The sequence below is a fragment of the Geotrypetes seraphini genome, chromosome 3 (genome assembly GCF_902459505.1).
Source record: "Geotrypetes seraphini chromosome 3, aGeoSer1.1, whole genome shotgun sequence".
NCBI classification, from domain to species: Eukaryota; Metazoa; Chordata; class Amphibia; order Gymnophiona; family Dermophiidae; genus Geotrypetes; species Geotrypetes seraphini.
Genome location: NC_047086.1, coordinates 97,095,808 through 97,117,773, shown reverse-complemented (window position 1 = coordinate 97,117,773; position 21,966 = coordinate 97,095,808). Strand labels below are relative to the sequence as shown.

General features: G+C 46.9%; 1 protein-coding gene across 1 annotated transcript in view; it reads right to left on the bottom strand.

Moving 5' to 3' along the window:
- The window catches only part of DDX1 (DEAD-box helicase 1), a 194,657-nt gene that overhangs the window by 142,295 nt on the left and 30,396 nt on the right, over nucleotides 1-21,966 (bottom strand). Inside the window, exons 3-4 of the mRNA XM_033936340.1 lie at nucleotides 20,612-20,675; nucleotides 13,002-13,031 (exon numbers count right to left, since the gene is read on the bottom strand). Of these exons, the coding sequence (XP_033792231.1) occupies nucleotides 13,002-13,031; nucleotides 20,612-20,675 (94 nt within the window). The remainder of the gene's footprint in view (nucleotides 1-13,001; nucleotides 13,032-20,611; nucleotides 20,676-21,966) is intronic.

Below are 21,966 nucleotides of genomic sequence, written 5' to 3'. Positions count from 1 at the left end.
TTTTTTTTTTTTGAAAGAAAAGAAAATAAAATGAGGGAAACAAAATCTCCCAACGAGTTTACGCGAGCGGGAAGGCGAAAGAGAAAAAAGTTTTCAACAGCCGTTGAAAAGTGCGTCTTCTTAGCTCCGCGGAAACTAAGAAACTGGAGACCGCGCACCTCCATCGGGCGGGAAGGCACTCGCGCGTGCGCGGTGCGGCCTGCTAGAACTTTCCAAGTTCTTAAAGTGCAATCACTCTAAAATTGTCCGTACCGGGGCTCCGTCAGTGCCGTCACCCATCAGTCAAGAATATCTGCCTGCTTGTCCTGGGATAACATGTCTATTGGGAAGGAAGTAAAGTTGAAATACACTTCTCCCTCCGTATTCGCAGTTTCCGTATCCACGGTTTCGCTTATTCATGATTTTTCGTCGGCTGACTATGCACCCCAAAATCGCATCACTCTGAAAACTCCTTCCCACCCTCCCACCTTCTATGCAAGCAATCCCTCAGTTTCAAATCACTTTTGCTAAGGTCCCAAGGTTTCCTTATCCATAAGAGCAGCCTTTCACTTGACCTGACCATGTAGTCTCTTATCATGCCTCAGGCACCTCAAGAGGTTCATTTTGTCTTGGGACCCCACTTGCACCTGAGCCAAGAGACAGACAGAAACTTACCACTTATCCAAAATCATCGCTTCCCTGACAGCGAAGCAGCCAGTTCTAAAAAAAAAAAGCAACAATCCCGTCTTCTTCCCAGGGGAGAGAAAAAAAAAAAAAAAAATCAATCCCCCCCCTCGCGTTGGAAATCAAGAGCTCGCTGCAGCTGGCAGAGAGGAGGGCTTTGAACGCTCAGCTGCTGAAGGCTCCGTGCCGGGAAGAAAGGCCGGGGAGGAGGAGGAAGAGGAGAGACAGCCGAATATCACAAACGGCAGCGTTTCTTGGGGCTGAGGACACCCTGCAGGCAGGTCTCTGCACACCCTACCATTAGCTGCAGAGGAAACAGTGACACCCAATGAAAGGGGAACAAAAAGCAGCACGCACACATACACGGGAGGAAGGGGAGGGGGGTGAGCGAGAGGTGTAGATGGAGGAGGCCTGGAGCACGGTGAGCTGCTAATCGTGTCCAAGGTAAGCAAGGGGCGGGGAGGCGATCGTTGGTGCCGGCTGCCATGCACTCAACAGTGTGTACTTCCCCCTCTCAGGGGCTCATTTAAATCCCTGTAGTACACTACTGCATTCACAGTTTTAATGGTAAAAACACCGACTTTTTACAGAAAACCGTGAACAACATATCGATAAGTTATTCACAGTTTTTCCATATTCGCGCCTATATCCAGAACGCATCCACTGCAAATACAGAGGGAGAAGTGTATGATTTCATTCTGCAAGCAATTTGCAGGTTCAGATGCATAACCCTAGCATTCAGGATTAATAGACACATTGCCCTAGAATGGAAGGTTAAGTGGCTTGTTCAGTTTTACAAGGAGCTGCAGTGGAAATTGAACCCAGTTCTCCAGGATCTCAAGACTGCTGCACTAACCATTAGTCTACTCCTCTACTCCCATTTGAGCCATATTGTCTGGTCTTGCTTGACAATGTGATCCTTTTGGGGTGAGACTGCTATCAAAGTTCAAAGACTTTAAAATTTTCATCTTCACAAGCAAGCTCAAGTTTTCCTCTTTTGATTGTTATAACAGTTGACCTAAACCTAATAAGCTTAAATGTACCTTAATTCATCACATGTTTTTAGTGGCTAGAACAATTTTGTTATAATGGATGAGTGAAAAGACTCCGAACAAGACTTAATGATTGAATTTATTATATACTGTCATGGTTCTAGAACAGTGGTCTCAAACTCAAACCCTTTGCAGGGCCACATTTTGGATTTGTAGGTACTTGGAGGGCCGCAGAAAAAAATAGTTAATGTCTTATTAAAGAAATGACAATTTTGCATGAGGTTAAACTCTTTATAGTTTATAAAACTTTCCTTTAACAGTTTTACCTTATGCAAAATTGTCATTTCTTTAATAAGACATTAACTATTTTTTCTGCGGCCCTCCAAGTACTCTATTTTTTCTGCAGCACTCACATTTAAAGTTTAATATCTTTTCTTTCTCAAAACTGGCACATTTCTATTACTAAATTGAAAATAAAATCATTTTCCTACCTTTGTTTGGTAATTTCATCAGTCTCTGGTTGCACTTTATTCTTCTGACTGTGCATCCAATATTTCTTCTCTTCTTTCAGCCTCCTGTATGCTTCCTCTCCTCCAGACCTCATTCCCTCCCCCAACTTTTTCTTTCTTTTTCTATGTCTGTCTTTCTCTGATTCCTTGTCCCATTTTTTGCTTTGTTTCTGGCTCCTTGTCCCCCCCCCCCTTCTTTCTTTTTTCCTTCTGGCTCCCTGTCCCCCCCTTCTTTCTTTTTTCCTTCTGGCTCCCTGCCCCCCTTCTTTCTTTCTTCCTTCCTGCCCTCCCCCATGCCACCGCCGCCGGGGAATAGGCTGCTGCAGCTGCTGGCGCCATCAGGAACAGGCCGAGATCTCCACGGGGCTGACCAACTCTCGCCGCCCGACGTCAATTCTAACGTTGGAAAGGACGTTCCGGGCAGCTAGGCAGCGATTGGCTAGCCAGAACGTCCTCTCGACGTCAGAATTAAGGTCGGGCGGCGAGAGAAGCAGGGAGATCAAAGAGCATGGTGCCGGCGGTGAGAAGGGAAGGGAAGCAGTTGGGCACCCCTGCTCTAGACAAGCCGCGAACCGCACTCTATGAAGAACAGCGGAGGGTGACCAGTTGTGCGGACCGCCCCCCCCTTGGTACGCCACTGGAGCAGCAGCGTGTCTGGCCGGCTCATTCCATTCAAAGCCGCGGGTGGTGGCTCCTTCCGAGATCCGCGCCTGCGTCTGAAGCCTCTCTGATGTTGTGATATCAGAGAAGCTTCTGATGCAGGAGCGAATAGCGCAAGGAGCCGCCAACCCGCGGCTTTGAACGGAACGAACCGGCCAGACCCGCTGCTGCTCCAAAAGGAAGGGAATGATCCAGTCCAGACTGCGGGCCGCAAAAAAAAACTTGGAGAGCCACATGTGGCCCACGGGCCGCGTGTTTGAGACCGCTGTTCTAGAACATAGTAGATGAGGACAGATAAAGACCTGAATGGTCCATCAACTGGATGGCAACAATGGAATACATTTCAGCTGATTTGGGAGCCACTGTAGAGAACCCTACCCCATAGAGTGCGAAGTTGGATTTTGAAGTGTTGCTTATTCTGCTCTTTATAGCACTTGGACCTCGCTCATTTTTTGCTTCCAGATTTAGATAAGAGACCACCAGGTCCAGAGATGTGTGCGCCCAGTTTGGTTTTATTTGTTTGCAGGGGTTTGTTTTTTTGGGGGGGAGGGGTTGGAGTATGCTAAAAATATATTTTCGTTAGTGGAATGTTTATTCTCCCCATTTTCAATAAATAGTTTGAAAAAAAAAAAAAAAATTGGCACAAACAGGCATGATATATTATTAGAACTCAAAGAGCAGGGGGGCTGGGATAGAAATATCACTAAGGTAAAATTATGTCCTTATCTGATAATTTTCTTTCCTTTAGCCACAGCAGATAATCCAGAGACTAGTGGGGATTACGTCCATCAACCAATAGGTGGAGATAGAGATTACTGAGTTGTCCTCAGATATATTGAATGCACAGCCTCCTTGCCAACCAGTATATGTCTTCTCAGAGCAGTCAAAATAAAGCACATAAGAGACATGAGACATATGAAACATGACACTTCTTTCTCCCCACATGTGCTTTATGCCCAACTGTGAAATTCTCCATTCCCAAATCATGCCCTTCAGCAAATGTCCAAGGAGATACGAAAACACAGTGTGGATGTATCCCACGATCATACAGAGGTTAATCCTCTTGGCACCTGTGAGCATGCAAAATCATCGCCCGAGAGCCTCATGCTGCGGAAATCCCAGCTGCAATGCTCCTCCACTACTACTACTAATAATTATTTCTACAGCGCTACCAGACACACACAGTGCTGTACAGAGTCGCAAAGAGTAAGAAAACAGTCCCTGCTCTCCACTAAAAGTATGACTACAGAGCATCAGGCTTTTGTGACTCCAAGGCTCCATACAAAACTCCTGTCAATTGAATCCCCCATATTTGCCAAAAAGGCATGCCTAAACCGTGCCTGAGAGAGACAAAACGCAACAGGGTGGGTCTCTGGATTCATCTGTTGTGACTAAAGGAAAGGACATAATTTTACCTTAACAGCAGATGAATCCAGAGACTAGTGGGATGTACCAAAGCAGTCCTAAAGTAAGGAGAGAAAAGAAAAACCCAACTCCCTCAAGCCTGACACACCTTCGGCCACCCCCAGGCTACCATTGTGGACATTTAAAGAACATGCTATTGGCAATGGACCTATCTTATGACAAAAGCATCATATTCAACAAACAAAGGCACCACCGCATACTAGACCCTCTTCCCCTCACAAGGTTCTATGGCATTAAGCCTGTAACCCCACAGGCAATGGCAAACCGCCTAAGGAACAGGCCATTTCACAAACGAGATCAACCAATACATGGACTAGCGATCTAGCACAAGAAGTCCAACATGCAAGGTGAAGACACAGCAATGTTACTTACCGTAACAGTTGTTATCCAGGGACAGCAGGCAGCTATTCTCACTAGTGGGTGATGTCATCCGACAGAGCCCCGATAAGGACATCTTGCAAGCATGTCTTGCTTGAAGAAACTCAGAAGTTTCGAGATGCCCGCACCGCGCATGCGCCAGTGCCTTCCCGCCCGATGGTCCGGGCGTGTCTCCTCAGTTCAGGTAGCTAGCAGAGAAGCCAACCCAGGGGAGGTGGGTGGGACGTGAGAATAGCTGCCTGTTGTCCGTGGATAACAACTGTTACGGTAAGTAACATTGCTTTATCCCAGGACAAGCAGGCAGGTATTCTCACTAGTGGGTGACCTCCAGCTAACCTCAATGGGATGGTGGGAGAGTTGGCAACTTAGGAGAACAAATTTTGTAACACTGTTTGGCCAAACTGTCCATCCCTTCTGGAGAAAGTATCCAGACAATAATGAGAGGTGAATGTATGAACCGAGGACCAAGTGGCAGCCTTACAAATCATCTCAATCGGTGTCGATCTGAGGAAGGCTACAGAGGCTGCCATTGCTCTGACCTTATGGGCTGTGACCTGACAGGGAAGGGGTAAGCCAGCCTGGGCATAGCAGAAAGAGATACAAGCTGCCATCCAGTTGGAGATGGTGCGCTTCGATACAGGTCGTCCCAACTTGTTTGGATCAAAGGAGACGAAAAGTTGAGGAGCAGTTCTGTGTGGTTTGGTGCGATCCAAGTAGAAAGCCAAAGCACGTTTACAGTCCAGAGTGTGAAGAGCTGATTCTCCAGGATGAGAATGAGGCTTTGGAAAAAACACTGGAAGCACAATGGATTTGTTGAGATGAAATTCAGAGACCACTTTTGGCAGGAATTTCGGATGAGTGCAGAGGACCACCTTGTCATGATGGAAGACTGTGAAAGGCGGGTCCGCCACTAAGGCCTGAAGCTCACTGACTCTGCGAGCAGACGTGAGGGCCACTAGAAAAACCACTTTCCAAATGAGAAACTTTAGCGGAGCCTTGTTGAGAGGCTCAAAAGGAGGTTTCATAAGCTGAGAAAGGACAACATTGAGATCCCAAACCATTGGAGGCGGTTTGAGAGGAGGATTGACATGAAAAAGTCCTTTCATAAATCTGGAAACTACAGGATGAGAAGAGAGAGGTTTCCCTTGTAGAGGCTGATGGAAAGCCGCAATAGCACTCAGGTGGACTCGTATAGATGTAGACTTGAGACCAGACTGAGACAGGTGTAGAAGATAGTCCAATACAGAGGATAGGGAGGCTCGCTGAGGCTCCTTGAAATTGGAAACACACCAGGAAGAAAATCTAGTCCACTTCTGGGAGTAGCATTGACGAGTAGCAGGCTTCCGGGAAGCCTCTAAGACATCCCTCACCGCCTGGGAAAACTGGTGAGGAGTTATGTTGAGAGGAACCAAGCTGTCAGGTGGAGAGACTGCAGGTTGGGATGAAGCAGAGACCCCTGATGCTGAGTAAGCAGTGAAGGAAACACTGGAAGTAGGCACGGTTCCCTGTTGCTGAGTTGAAGGAGAAGGGAGAACCAAGGTTGTCTGGGCCACCGAGGAGCTATCAGAATCATGGTGGCATGGTCGGACTTCAGCTTGACCAGAGTCTTTTGAATGAGAGGAAACGGAGGAAACGCATACAGAAAGCGATTCTCCCAATCCAGCAGAAAAGCATCTGCCTCGAGGCGATGAGGATCGTAGATCCTGGAGCAAAATTGAGGCAGCTTGAAATTGTGGGGAGCCGCAAAGAGGTCTATCTGAGGCGTCCCCCACTGAGCGAAGATCTGATGAAGGGTCTTGGAATGGAGTGTCCATTCGTGAGGCTGGAAAAGACGACTCAGGTTGTCCGCCAAGACATTGTCCTTCCCCTGAATGTAGACAGCTCTGAGGAAGGCGTTGTGGTGAATCGCCCAATCCCAGACTCTGAGAGCTTCCTGGCAGAGGGAGGCCGAGCCTGTGCCCCCCTGCTTGTTGACATAATACATGGCGACCTGATTGTCCGTGCGAATGAGGACCACCATGTCGTGAAGCAGATGTTGAAAAGCTTGAAGAGTATTGAAGATGGCTCTGAGCTCCAGAAGATTGATTTGATGGAGTCGGTCCGCACTGGTCCAGAATCCCTGAGTGCGAAGACCATCCAGATGAGCTCCCCAGGCATAGGTCAAGGAATCGGTTGTGAGAACCTTCTGGTGGGGAGGAGTGTGAAACAGCAAACCTCTGGATAGATTCGAAGAGGTCATCCACCAAAGTAGAGACTGCCGAAGAGCAGGAGTGACGATGATATGTCGAGACAACGGATCTGACACCTGAGTCCATTGAGATGCCAGGGTCCACTGAGGAATTCTGAGATTGAGCCTGGCAAACGGCGTCACATGAACTGTAGAGGCCATGTGGCCCAGGAGGACCATCATGTGTCTCGCTGAGATGGACTGGCGAGAAGACACAGACTGGCAGAGATGAAGAAGAGCATCCATGTGCTGAGGAGGAAGGAACGCTCTGAGGCAAATGGTATCCAGGACCGCCCCGATGAAGGGGAGAGACTGGGTAGGTTGTAGATGAGATTTGGGAAAGTTGATCTTGAATCCCAAACTCTGCAGGAACAGAATCATGGACAGGGTCGCCGAGATGACCCCTGAGGCCGAGGGAGCCTTGATCAGCCAGTCGTCGAGGTAGGGAAATACCTGAAGACCTTGGTTCCGGAGTGCCGCGGCCACCACCACCAGACACTTCGTGAAGATTCTGGGGGACGAAGACAGGCCGAATGGAAGCACTCGATACTGTAGATGGAGATGTCCCACCCGAAATCTGAGGAACTTGCGAGAGGCCGGATGAATGGGAATGTGAGTGTAGGCCTCCTTGAGATCCAGAGAGCATAACCAGTCGTTCTGCTCGAGGAGGGGATAGAGAGACGCGAGTGTCAGCATGCGAAACCTCTCTTTGACTAGGAATTTGTTGAGGACCCTGAGGTCCAAAATGGGTCGCAGGTCGCCCGTCTTCTTCGGAACAAGGAAGTACCGGGAGTAAAACCCCTGGTTCAGTTGGTCCGTCGGGACCGGCTCTACGGCACGAAGCCGGAGCAAAGCCTGAGCTTCCTGAAGAAGAAGAGCGGTCTGAGTCAAGTTGGAAGGATACTCTCTTGGAGGGTGGTCCGGAGGGACCCGATGGAACTGAAGAGAGTATCCTTCCCTGATTATAGTAAGGACCCAGAGGTCGGTTGTTATGGCCTCCCAGCGATGATAAAAATGATGGAGGCGCCCTCCGATGGAAAAAACAGGGGTGGGCAGAACGAGGTTGGTTATGCCCTCGACGAGACAGTCAAAAAGGCTGAGTGGCCTTAGGGACAGCAGGCGACTGAGACTTAGGCTGACCCTTTTGAGGAGGCTGACGCTTCGCCGGTTGCCTCGCAGGTGGAGCTTGCCTCGGCTGGTAACGCCGCTGATAGATCAACGGCGGACGAGAAGGTCGAGACTGCTGAGGCTTCGGCTTAAGAATGGATTGGAAGGACTTTTCATGATCAGACAACTTCTTCGTGACAGTCTCGATGGATTCGTCAAAAAGATCCACCCCAGCACACGGGACGTTCGCCAGGCGGTCCTGAAGATTGGGGTCCTTATCAATGGTCCGCAACCAGGCCAAATGACGCATCGCTACCAAGCAGGCCGCCGCTCGGGCAGAGAGCTCGAACGCATCATAGGAAGATTGCATCAACTGAAGCCGAAGTTGGGACAGCGAAGCAACCACTTCCTCAAACTCAAACTGAGCCTGGGACTCGATGTATGGTGTGAATTTCCGAAGCACAGGCAGAAAAAATTCCAAGTAGGCAGCAAAGTGGAAATTGTAATTCAGGACTCGGGACGTCATCATAGAATTCTAATAGATGCGTCGACCGAACTTATCCATGGTTCTGCCCTCGCGGCCCGGAGGCACCGAAGCATAGACCTGGCCAGGATGAAACCGCTTGAGCGAGGATTCGACCAGGAGGGACTGGTGAGAAAGCTGAGGGCCCTCGAAGCCCCTCATGCCCTTATGATGCACTGTGCGGTACCGAGCATCCAATTTTCCAGGGACCGCAGGGATAGAGTAAGGAGACTCGAAGCACCTCATGAAGGTCTGGTCGAGGAGCTTGTGAGGAGGAAGGCGCAAGGACTCGGCCGGAGGACAAGGCAAGCGCATGGTATCGAGGTACTCCTTGGAGTATCGAGACCCAGCATCGAGGATAATATCCATGTCATCCGCCATCTGTCTGAGGAATGAGGAAAAAGACAGTTGGACCGCCGTCGCCGGTTTACGAGAAGGACTAGAAGAAGACGAGGCTTCGGGCTCCATAGAGGCCTGTGAGCAACAGGGCGAGTAGAAAACCTCGGGGTCCTCGAACTCCGGGCCCGGAGGAGGAGACCCAGCCGAAGCAGCATACCCCATCCGAGGCAATTTCTTCTGAGGCGAGACGGTCGAGTGTCGAGAGGAATGCCTCGAAGAGTGTCTGGATCGATGCCCCTCTCGATGCCTGGAAGGGGATCGAGCCCATCTGTGAGAAACCTGGTCAGACGCCTCCAAGGAGCAGATCGGACTCGATGTCGTCGATCGCAGAGGCAGAAGAGTCGATGCCTCCCCCGACGACGCCCAAGCTTGATAGTGGGTTCGGAAGAACTCGTCCTGCTTCCTGCTATGCCCAGGACTGGGAGGCCTCGAAGGTGGACGCCACACTGAGTCATGGGGCGGGGTAACAGGTTCCAATGGAGGCAAATCGCTAAACGAGGCTTTCCTCAAGGGGATAGGCTCCAAGGGGGGCATATCACTAAGGGAGGCCTTCCTCGAGGGGATCGGTTCCAAAGGAGGCATAGCACTAACCGAAGACCTCCTCGAGGACCCGGACACCGCTCGCCGCTCCTCCTCGCCGAGCAACGAGGTCGTGCGGCGCGGAGGAGGAGGAGGGGGCACTCCGCCCCTCGGAACCGGAACCGGGAGGTCACCCTGGATCGAGGCAATCAGCCGGGGTCCCATGGTTTGCATGAGTTCCACAAACTGAGCCTCCAGAAGGGACTTCAACGAAGCCGATATGGAGGGATCCGCACCAAAAGGGGGCCCTTCCGCACGGTCTCCGCGCTCTTTCGGTGTCGCGTGCTTCTGCTTGCCAGCCTTCGGCACTTTAAGCACCACCGGTGGAACTGTAGGTATCGATACCTGCTCCGAGGAGATGGAGGAAGGCACCGGCACCGAAGTCGAGGCCGAAACCGGCGTGAACGATACCGGTTTCAGGAGGTCCGAAGCAGCCGGGGAGGCAGCGGGCTTCGCCGATGGAGTCGAAGCACCAGTCGATGTCGAAGCTGAAGGATCCAACGAAGCTTCCATCTTGAACATGGACTCCCACAGCAGACAGCGGCGCTTAAACGCTCTCGCCGTCAAAGTGGAGCAAGGCAGGCACGATCTCAGGAAGTGATCCGGTCCCAGACACTGTAAGCAGCGTCGATGAGGGTCCATGAGCGAAATCACGCGCTGGCACTTGCTACACTTTTTAAAACCGGTAATCGGCCGGGACATAGGCCGGAAAAGCTCTGCCGCAAGGTCGAAGGCGCGGGACCCCAGCCACGAGGCCGACCCAGTGTCGGAAGAAAAAATTTTTTTTTTTTTTTAAAAAAGAAATCAAAGAAAGAAACAAATGCACAGGAGAGCCAAAAGAACTCAACCCGCGGCAAAACAGAAGGCAAAAACGAGATTCAATGGGCGCGAAATTGAAGATAGACTTCTCAGCTCCGCGGAAGAAAAAGAACTGAGGAGACACGCCCGGACCATCGGGCGGGAAAGCACTGGCGCATGCGCGGTGCGGACATCTCGAAACTTCTGAGTTTCTTCAAGCAAGACATGCTTGCAAGATGTCCATATCGGGGCTCTGTCGGATGACATCACCCACTAGTGAGAATACCTGCCTGCTTGTCCTGGGATAATATACTTAATGTGACATAACCTCCAAAGCACACTGCCTCAACAAAAAAGAAGCTGAGAGCGTCTGTGTAGCCTGAAATCAAGGCTATTGCCACCCCCACTCCCCATGATAAAGAGAGGAAAACCAGACACCCCAAAATGGTAAACACACACACACACACACACACGTGTGTGTGAAAACAGGTAAGAGAATATGCCAAGGCGCCAAGGTCTAGAAAAAAGGCACCTAGCAAGAAACACCACTTGAATGGGCAGCCTTACTGTGACCGCAAGCTCCGGAATAGACTAAGATGCCCCAAATGATGGTTTCTGAATAAAGAGAGGAAAATATAAACATGGACACAAACGGCTCGTGACCGGAGATAATAAAATTAAATGAAACCCCGGGACCAATATCCTCTGCTAGGACAGCCTACTGTCTGACACTGCCCTTCTCATGTGCCACCAGCACTGCTGACAGAAAAGCGCCTATCCATGGGCCGACTAGAGACAGAGGAAGCAGTGCAGAAATGCACCCCTGCCCCCTTCAGGGTGCTAAGCTATAGCTTTAACCACTGTACCACACATTCCCCTAACTATGGGCAGACCAGGCCAAAGCCCTCATTGGAGACCAACCCCAAAGTCAGATCCTTGCCCAAAATACACAGCACCATAAGCCGACAGCTGCAGGCTCCCGCCACCACAAAACCACTTAAAATAAAGTGAGCAGGGCCCGAGAAAGGCTAGGATACGTTAGGCCACTATCGGTGCCTCACTTACAGCCTATTCCTGCCACTGAAGTGCGCCACAAAACAGCAAATGCTAGAGAAGCTTTGTTACCCAACTCCCTCGTGCCTCCTAATTTAGCGTCCCATCATGGCAAGCACGCCCTATAACAGCGCTTCTTAATCAGCTTGCACTAGCAGCCGGCCGGGACTAAACAAGGCCAACTAGGTTGTTAGTGAAATGATGCTCTGGCCAAGCAAACCCACTGCTCACAGCGACTGAGGCTGGCCGGTCAGTGATTGTGGAAGCTGCACTGCCGGAGGGGTGTCCCTCCTACGAGCAGAGAAAGACTGATAGCAGCAGTGATGGCAAGCAGTCCCCCCCCCCAAGCCGTGGCAGAAGGGAAGGGTCTTAACGACCGTCCTCAGAGCATCCTCCCGCCCGCTGCTGCCTGTCCCAGCTGCAACAATGTCTAAGGAAAAGGCGAGGAAGGCCCTCTCAGTTAAACTGCCCCAGAAAAATGCGGGAACCACCTGCACTGATGGTAAAAAGAAAGACGAACACGGTGCACAAAAGCAGCCGGCTTTCTCCTTGCTGGAATCTCCAGAACACGCTATCTTGCCTTTGAAGCGAGCTCAAACCGCTGACAAAATACTCGCGGCAGAGCCCCCCTTGTTCTCTGCTTCAAACGATAATAAATGGCTATTGCAGCAGCACAATGGCCATGCTCTGTCAATGTGTGCTCACAGCCGCAGCCCCCAAAGGGGGAAAGGGAATGGGGTGGGGCAGGTATTACCCTGATGAGGTTGAGGTAGGGAAGCTGGGAGGGCCCAGATGTACCTCCAAAGCTGGCACCGTTCAACCAGAACACCCCTCCTTCCAAACATCCAGGCCTGGGACCGAAATCCATAAGCAGAAGCCAGGAGCTGTGAGGAACACATCCATGCAGCCTGCTGGAGATAGAGTATACTGGTTGGCCAGGAGGCTGTGCATCCAATATATCTGAGGATAACTCAGTGCATTCTATCTCCACCTGCTGGTTGATGGACATAATCCATAATAGTCTCTGGATTCATCTGCTGTTGATGACAAGAAATACCACATATACTGGAGATCCAGGAGAGGAACAGGAGGAAGGTCAGTGATGCCCCTTTTAAGCAGTACAAGCATATGGCCCTATGCAAAAGCAAGTCCTGTGAAGATGCTTATGTCTGAATCTGAGCCTGTTATCTACTCTGGACTGGACTGCCTCTTCCTTGCAGCTTACTAGTACCATGCTAGTGCCTAAGGAGCTTCACATCCCACAGCTGCAGCTCCTAGCACAGTGAATCATACAGCTGCTCTCTTGGATCAAACAACTGTTTAGCTGGCTCTATGTTTTACTCTTTTACACTTACAATTGATTTTGAACTTTGCTGTTTTCTAGAATGAATTAACTGAATCCTGAATATATACACGTTCCACTTTTTTCTTCTACATGCAAGAGTACTGCATGTAAGTGGTCACAAAGACAGAACCAGTTGAAAAAGCATTCTTTTCTTCTTTGAAGAAAGAAAACCTAGGAATCCAGTTTATAAAACAATTGTATACCTTAACCCAAAGCTGGACAATCTATTTTAGACAAAATTTTTGTAACAAGGATTACACCATCATTTTTGGTCTCACTACATAAAAAGGTATGAATTGTTAACACACGATTTACATAGTCAATATTTCATACTGGTACATACCCCTGTCTTTCCACTTCCAGTTTCTGCAGCCTGCATTTAAAAGAATTTACATCAATTTTATTGAAACAAAAGATTATAATTCATTATTCATTGAAAACAGTAAAATATTTCCAGTTTAAAATAAGATTTTTTTTAAGTATGAGATTACGTCATTCCCAGAATAGCCCAAAACTGATCAAATAATGAGTGACAAAATGAAAGTTGAACTGGAGTTTGTAAGATAAAATTGTACAAGGACTAGTAGCCTGTGAAAAGTTAATTTTCTCAAGTTAATTTTTCACAGAAATGAGCTCTTCAATATGTAAAGTTCACATCTGTATTTTCTTACTTCATGAAACTTGACAAATGAAGATTCTTAGAAAATGTTACGACAGATAGAATTTTCTGGACAAAATTTTAATTTAGTCCTACCCCCAGTTCTTTTACCTTTCCCCCTGAAAAAGACTTAGTTATACTTTCTGATTTTATTTAATACCGCACATTTTATTTTGGGGGGCATATAGATAAAAACCTTTTCCTCAGCCCCTTCCCTTATTTAGAAAGAGAGATTAGGTATTTAGCTTGATAATATCTTTTCCAGTAGATAGGGATGGTATGCTGAACTTTAGGGTTGTCCATTTGTACTCGCAAGCATACTGAAAAAGATGTCAATCACAGCTTTTCAACTGCTCCTCCTCCACAGTCTCTGCTTCCCCCTCAGTTTGTACTAAAGCTGGGGACAGCCCTTCATAAGGAGACAAGAGGAGGGGTACAGAGAACTCACCGAAACCAGGTGTCTGATCTGCTCAGATGAATTTAAAACTATCACACTGAATGAACAGTAATGTAGTTAAAACATTAACAAGCCTCTGAGAAGAACAATGAATGTAAGAAAGATACAAGTTAAACAAGAAACAAACAACCCAAACATTTATGGAGTTCAACCATTTCTCCCTTTTAATCATATACACAAGACTCTTCATAATGCAATAGTCTGACATAGTAAAATCCTAACTATGGAGCTGACCATTAAGCTTGAGTCAGAAAGCAGGCACATCAGATAATTGCTGGGCAGGGGTTCAACATACCACCGCTATCTACTGGAAAAGATATTATCAAGATAAGAATCTAATCTGTCTCCAGTGCAAAAGGGATGGTATGCTGCACTATAGGGACATATTAAGCAGTCCCCAAACTCTAGGAAGGGAGAGATGAGTCTATACGTGGTATAGAGGACCTGAAAACAGCATCCTCCTGTGCTATGTCCTCCCTGCAGAATTTGGTGAAAATATGAAGGGAGAACCAGGTTGTCGACACTTCTACCCAAGAGGAAGCCACGTCCCGTCGAATGTGCCTTCAATGAGACAGGCAGTTGTTTGTGCAGCCGATGTATGCAAATGATATAGCTCTACGAATCCATCTAGAGATGGTGGCCTTGAAGTGGATCTTCCTCGTTCACCTAATTAAACACAAAAAGATGATATGAGACACAAAACTCATTGGTTGTCTCCAAGTAATGCCTGACATCCAAAACTTTTAAGGCCTTGTCCTTCTCTTAGACCCTGCAGGGTGAAATGCTGGCAACCTTACCTCTTGGTTGACATGAAATGCTGAAACGACTTTTGGTATTCCTGAGGAATGGCTCTCTGTACAACAGATCTGTAATTCTGAGACTCTCCTGGCAGAAGTAATAGCCACCAAGAAGACTGCTTTGACCAAGGTGGACAAAGCTATGGGATCAGACGGGCTCCATCCCAGGATATTGAGGGAGCTCCGAGAGGTTCTGGCGGGTCCTCTTAAAGATTTGTTCAATAAATCTTTAGAGACAAGAGAGGTTTCGTGGGACTGGAGAAGAGCAGATGTGGTCCCTCTTTACAAAAGTGGTTGCAGAGATGAAGCGGGAAACTATAGGCTAGTAAGCCTCACTTCAGTTATTGGAAAAATAATGGAAACGTTGCTGAAAGATTACAAGATCGAGGCAACGTGGGTTTACTAAAGGTAAATTGTGCCAAACTAATCTGATTGAATTCTTTGACTGGGTGACCAGAGAATTGGATCAAGGATGTGTGCTAGATGTAATTTACTTAGATTTCAGCAAAGCCTTTGACACGGTTCCTCATAGGAGGCTCATAAAAAACTCCATGGGCGGAAGTTAGGGCCCAAAGTGATGAGCTGGATTAGAAGCTGGTTGACAGACAGATGCCAGAGGGTGGTGGTTAATGGAATTTGCTTGGAGGAGGGAAAGGTGAGTAGTGGAGTGATTCAGAGATCGGTGCTGGGACCAATTCTGTTCAATATGTTTCTGAGCAACATTGCTGAAGGGTTAGAAGGTAAGGTTAGCCTATTTGCGGGTAATACCAAGATTTATAACAGAGTGAACACCCCGGAGGGAGTGGAAAACATGAAAAAGGGCAAAAGTTAGAAGAATGGTCTAACATCTGGCAACTAAAATTCAATGTGAAGTGCAGAGTGATGCATTTGGGGGGTAGAAATCCGAGGGAATCGTATGTGCTGAGAGGTGAGAGGCTGATAAGCACTGACGGAGAAAAAGACCTTGGGGTGATTTGTGTCTGAGGACCTAAAGGCATCTAAACAGTGTGATAAGGCGGTGGCTTTAGCCAGAAGGATGCTAGAAAGAGGAATAACAAGCAGAAAAAAGGCGGTGTTGATAAACCTATATATGTAATTGGTGAGGCCACAATTGGAGTATTATATTCAATTTTGGAGGCCATATCTAGTGAAGGATATAAAATACTTGAAGCGGTCCAGAGGAAGGTGACGAAAATGATAAGTGGTTTGAACCAAAAGAAGTATGAGAAGAGACTGCAAGAACTAAATATGTATACTCTGGAGGAGAGGAGGAAAAGGGGAGATATGATACAGACATTTTAAAAATTGGAAAGGTATTAATATAGAACCAAATCTTTTCCAGAGAAGAGAAAATGGTAAAACTAGAGGCATAATTTGTGGTTGCAGGAGCAATGTCAGGAAATTCTTTTTCACGGAGAGGGTGGTAGATGCCTGGAATGACCTCCCAAGGAAAGTGGTGGAGAGGGAAACGGTGATAAATTAAAAAAAAAAAAGAATATGAATTAAAGAGCTAAGGCTGGTACTGGACAGACTTGCACGATCTGTGTCCCATATGTGGTGATTTGGTGTAGGATAGGCTGGGGAGGGCGTCAATGGGAACTCCAGTAACTTGGAACATGAGGATGTTACTGGCCAGACTTTATAGTAGATATCCTGCAGACAGGATGGTTGGACGGCAACTTCAGCACTTGGAACCTAGGACAATACCAGGTGGACTTTACCAGTCTATGACTCAGAAATATCAAAAAAGAGACAAGTTAATTTAATCATGTATTTTTAATGGGTATAACTAATGGGCAGACTGGATGGAGCATTCATTTACTATGTTACTATGAGGGAGACTTCCTTTAAGGTCTCATATGGAGCTTTGCTGAGTCTCTCTAAGATTCCAGGGTAGAAACGAGTCTCACAGTGCCATACCATAAGACCAAAGCATCCCAAATCTTCTAGGGCAATCAGCCCCTGTAAGAGCATGTCTGGATGGTTCTTGAGTCCGAGACTTTGCTCCTTTTGTAGTTGTACGAGATCTGCGTACCACAGGTGCTTGGACCAATCTGGTGCTATAACAACTACTGTTCTCATATGATGTGCTATCATGGGTTTGGGTGGGGGGGAGGGGGAGAAATACAGAAGCCCAGTATTTGGCCATGGTTGAACCAAAGCATCTAGCCCTTCACATCTGATTTATATCTTCAGCTGAAGAGCCGATTCTTTTTGTTCTTTGCAGTCTCCATGAGGTTGATCAGACAACCCTATCTTCTCACAAGGGTCTGGAATGCATTCATCTCTTGTCTGTCTTATGAGATAATCACTGAAACACTGTCCTCTCCAACCACATGCATTGCAGAGATCGCATGCAGGTGTGTTTCTTCTGCCCAACAGAAGAATGCTTTCACCTCCTGCCAGAGTAGAGCACTCCTGGTGCCTCCTTGCCTTTTGACATAGTCTTCTCAGATTATGCCAATGTAGTGGCCTATCTATTTTGCCCTCCAGGAAAGACTGCAGTTGGAGCAGCACCAGATAAACTGCACATAGTTTAGCCTGCTGCAAGACAACTTCTGCTGCAAGAGGTCCACTGTCCTTGAACTGGATGACCACTGCAAAGTGTCCCCCAGCCAAACAAGTTGGCATCCATCGTCAGGACGAACCATGAATTCTTTCACTAGAGACTATGAGTGGAGGCACCAGTTCATGCTGCATCTGTCTGCTGCTGTCCAAGGAAGTGAAACTTGCAGGGAGTGTCTCTGAAGTGACCAATGAGACAACAAGCCATCTTGGAAGGGACGCATGTGTACCTTCATCCAGAGGACCACCTCTATCGTGACCGCCATTGATCCAAGGACTTGAAGGCAATGTCACACAGTAGGTGCTGACAAGGCCAACAGGTCCATGAGTACCTGATTGTAAAAACCACTTAGATTAAAAAAAAAATAATAATAAAAATACCTAATAAACTTGAATTTGACCACAAAGCTTCTGTTTGCATGTTTCTAGAAGACAGACTCAGCCTTCTGCCAAGTTAAATAAGACCCCCCAGATAGTCCAGGGACTGTGTCAGATCCAGATGGCTCTTTCAAAAGTTCACAATCTATCCCAGATTCTTCTAGGGCCGGGAAAATACAACAACAGTGGCTATGGCTCAGCTGGCCTAGCTGGTGAGCTGTGGGGATATTTTCATCGCAGGGTTTTAGTTCTATGCATTTTTCAACAGTGTTCATAAATGTTTGCTGTTTTTACTCTCCTGTTCAGAGTGTTTTTACTGTTACCTGTTAAGTTTTTCCTTAGTTCTGCTTGGCTATTCGATTGGTTTAGGAGAGGGAGCCTCAGCTAATATAACACAACCAAAGGTTTTGGTCTCAGTCTCCACCTACTGGTCATAGTGAGATATAACCCATCAGTAAAGAACTGTACCAGTCTAGAGGGCGATACAGACCATAGTTTTCAAGTCCCCCTCCTCTCCCTATCTTCCCCATAGGCTGTCACAGTCTGTATTCACAGACCATGTGCTGAGGAAATGGTGCTGCAGTCTGCTTCACCTCCTTTAAAGCATAGCTGAATCTGGAGGAATTCTCTGCCTCAAGCCACTGGTCACCTTCCACGCCGGAAATCTTTGGGCTGCCAGTCAGATCGTAGTCAGAGACTGATCCTTTACTCCCCAGACCACGACAGACTCAGAAAAAAAGGGCGGAGGATGGTAAACTGCAGCCAGCACCATGAGCACCCTGTATGACACCATTGATGCCTAATAGCCTGAACTTAAGCTCCTGATCAAGTCAAAGGCACAAATATGGGTTGAGAGTCTGGAACCCTGAGCTCCATAAATCTTTATAAGGCTAGCTGCACAGGTCCCCAAAGTATATGCCTGCCAGCTGCAGACTAAAGTCTGCTCCTCTCCAAGCAGACAAAGTAGTCCTTTCAGCCACGTAAAAACCACGAACAAACCAAAAAACAGGAAAGAGATAAATGGAGCATCAGAACACTTTCATGCTTGCCTGCAGAAGAAAGAAATGAAGGGGGCATTAGAAACCATGGAAAAAGAGGAGTTGAAAAGCTGTGATTGACATCTTCTGCACTATGTTTGCAAGCACAGATGGACAACCCTACTTAACACTTCTATTGCGCTGAAGGGTGTACACAGCTCTGTAAATTTTAACATTAAATATAGTCCCTGTTCAAAAGAGCTTACATGACATAGGGTTTCAGCGTACCATCCATGTTGTACTAGAAATGAAGTTAAGAAGGCGATTTAGAAATGCATTTTATTTGCCATGACATGACAATTTATTAATTTCTTTAATTTAATACAGGCAGTCTCTGAATTACAAACATCTGAATTATGTCAAACTCTTAGTTACAAATGGGGGTCCTGTTAGTCCTTTCCATGTCCCAACAAGCTCCTCTTCCTCTCGACCGTGTCCCAACAAGTCCCTCTTCCTCTCTCCATTCTGTGTCCCAAGTTTGTGCCCCCTCCCGCGGGTGTGTACCTGTGTTCTGGCCGGCATCCTCCTCTTGCTGCCTTCTAGCCACACTTGTTTCTCTTCGCAAAGCTGTGGGCAGCAACTCCTACATGTGGCCTGTGTCTGACCCAGAAGCCTTCACTCAGACATCAGAGAGAAGGCTTCTGGGTCAACCAAGCGTAAGAGCTGCTGCCCGTGGTTTTGTGAAGAGAAACAAATATGGCTAGAAGGCAGCAGGAGGAGGGAGCTGGCCAGAGGAGGCAGGCACAAATAAACTTGAGACACACAAGGAAGGAAGGGAGGCACGTTGGTATATGGAAAGGAGGAAGAGGGGTGCGTTGGGACACAGAAGGAAGGAGCACCAACTTTGAACAAAGGACGGAAGGAAGAAAGGAAGGAGGGAGGGGGGTATGAACATAGAGGGAGGGTGGGGAGCATGAACTTGGGATATAGGATGGAAAAATGGAGAGAGTGAGGGAACGATGCTGAGGTGAGAGAAGGAATAGACAGGGAGAATTGTTGGGAATGAGTGTGAGTGAGAGGGAAAGATGGTGCACATGGGAAAATGAAGAAAGAGAATTGTTGAGCATAGGGAGGGAGAGAATTATTGAACATGGTGGTAGGACAGGAGGTAGGAGAGGAGTGAAGTAGAGATGCATCGGAAAGAGAAAGATAAGAGGAAGAAATGTTGGATGTGGTGGAAGAAAGGGAACAGTGGGACGGATAGAAAGGGATGCAAGAGGGACCTCAAGGAGATGAAAAAGGTGGGAAGAATACTAGAATCAGACTTTGGAAGGGAAAAAGAAAGTTTCCACTACTCTATGCTTAGAGGGAAGGCTTCTGGGTCAGCTGTGGGCAGTGCGCAGGAAACACTGGCCAGGGCTCTGTAAAGGGAAACAAGTGTGTAAACGTAAACCTTCCATCTTTTCTATTTAATTACATTACTTTATTTTGAGGACTGTTTCTTTTATGTTTAATGTTTTTATAGACTGTGAACTGTACAGGAGAACATAAATAAATACACACAGACTCTCACATGATTTGAGTTACATACAAATTCAACTTAAGAACGGTTTTAAAAACAGAACTCGTTCTTTACCTGGGGACTGCTTGTACGTAGCAGTTATATTTATATTTTTTAACTTTTATACTTTTAAATTAATAGAAGATAATTTTAAAATACACTTTTTAAATAAAAATTTGACAATCTTGAAAATATCTTTTTTTTTTTTAAATTTTTATTTAGTTTTAACTCTTGCAACAAATGTACAAAATTCAATCAAATAATTCGTACAAATCACTTGACATTCTAACAATTATTGTCAAATGCATACAAAGAGAACTCCTCCCCCACCCATCCCATTCATCAGGAATAAACCAATTAAATCACATAACATACCTCCCCATCCCAATATTAAATATAGTCCTATGTAATAAAAAGGTGTCCAAGGTGTCTAATCATTAGAATATGCAATCAATGACCCCCAAATCTTTTTGATACTATTATAATTTCCTTGCTGTATAGCAAGCACTCTCTCCATTTTATAAATATGATAATATTTTATTTTTAAAGAAACAACATACCATAAGCACATCACCACCTCCTAAGATCAATGGGATAGACTCGGCCTGAATATCTGTGGGCAAACTGAAAGAAAAAGGAAAAAAACCACGAACTAAGACACATACATCCTCCAACAACTTTGTAGTTCAGCATGAAGTCGCAACAGATCTCTGCTTCAGTATACAGTAGTTCATATAAAACAAAATTAATGCTACAATAAATGCCACAAATTGATGGTAGATTACTGTTAACATTCTTTATGCTGAATCTGCCACATAAAAGCATAATGAAGGTTCAGCATTCCAAAACTATTAGAGCAGTATATAATAAAATACAAACTGCCAAGACCATATAACAAAAGTACCTATGGCAGGTGTTCTCCATGGCAACAGGCCAATAATCTCATATGTGGGCGACATAGCCACAGAGCCCTGGCTACCGATGCTTAAAAGTATTTGTATCACTTTAAAAAGTGGAAAACAGCATCCCACCCAAATGAGCACAGGACCATCAGTATAATTACAGAATCAACTCTTAGAGGAGGTGGGAGGGAATGTAAAATTATTGGTCTGTTGTCCTCAGAGAACACCTGTTACAGGACAAGCAAGCCATATTATCTAATCTACCGTATTTTTCGCTCTGTAAGACACTTTTCTCCCCCCAAAAAGTAGGTGGAAATAAGGGTGTGTCTTATGGAGCGAATATACCTCCCTCCCAGTACCTTTAAAATGTGGTAGTCGCTGAATGGCTACCTCCTCATTATGTCAGGGCCAGCGGCACACAAAGAAAGCAGGAGCAAGCTTTTCACGCTCCTGCCTGGGTCCGATCTGCTTCCTGAATGGCTGCTGTCAGTTCTCACAAGTCCCACAATAAGTGACGGCAGCAATTCATGGAGCGGAGCGGGACCAGGCAGGAATGTGAAAAGCTCGCGCCTACCTCGTGCTCCGCTCTTAAGCTGCCACAAGAGTTTTGGAGTCAGCTGAGGGAAGGGCAGGAGCGCTGAAAGCTCCTGCTGTACTGCACTGGATGGAAGGATTTTAAAAAGTGCTCCCCTCTGACGTTGCCGCAAGAGTTCGGCAGTCAGCTTGGAGGGAAGGGCAGGAGTGCTGAAAGCTCCTGTCATACAGCACTGGACAGCCAGATTTTTTGAAAAGGTACGGGGGTACAGGGGGGCATTTACTCCATAAGATGCACCCTTATTTCCACCACCTTTTTGGGGGGTGGAAAAAGTGTGTCTTATGGAGTGAAAAATACGGTAGATCCTAAGAAACTAAGCCATATGGAATTTGATTTATTTGACCTTTGGGGTAATATGGAACTAGATGTGGAATGTGAAATAGCGGAAAAAGTCTGAGTAACATAGAAACATAGAAGA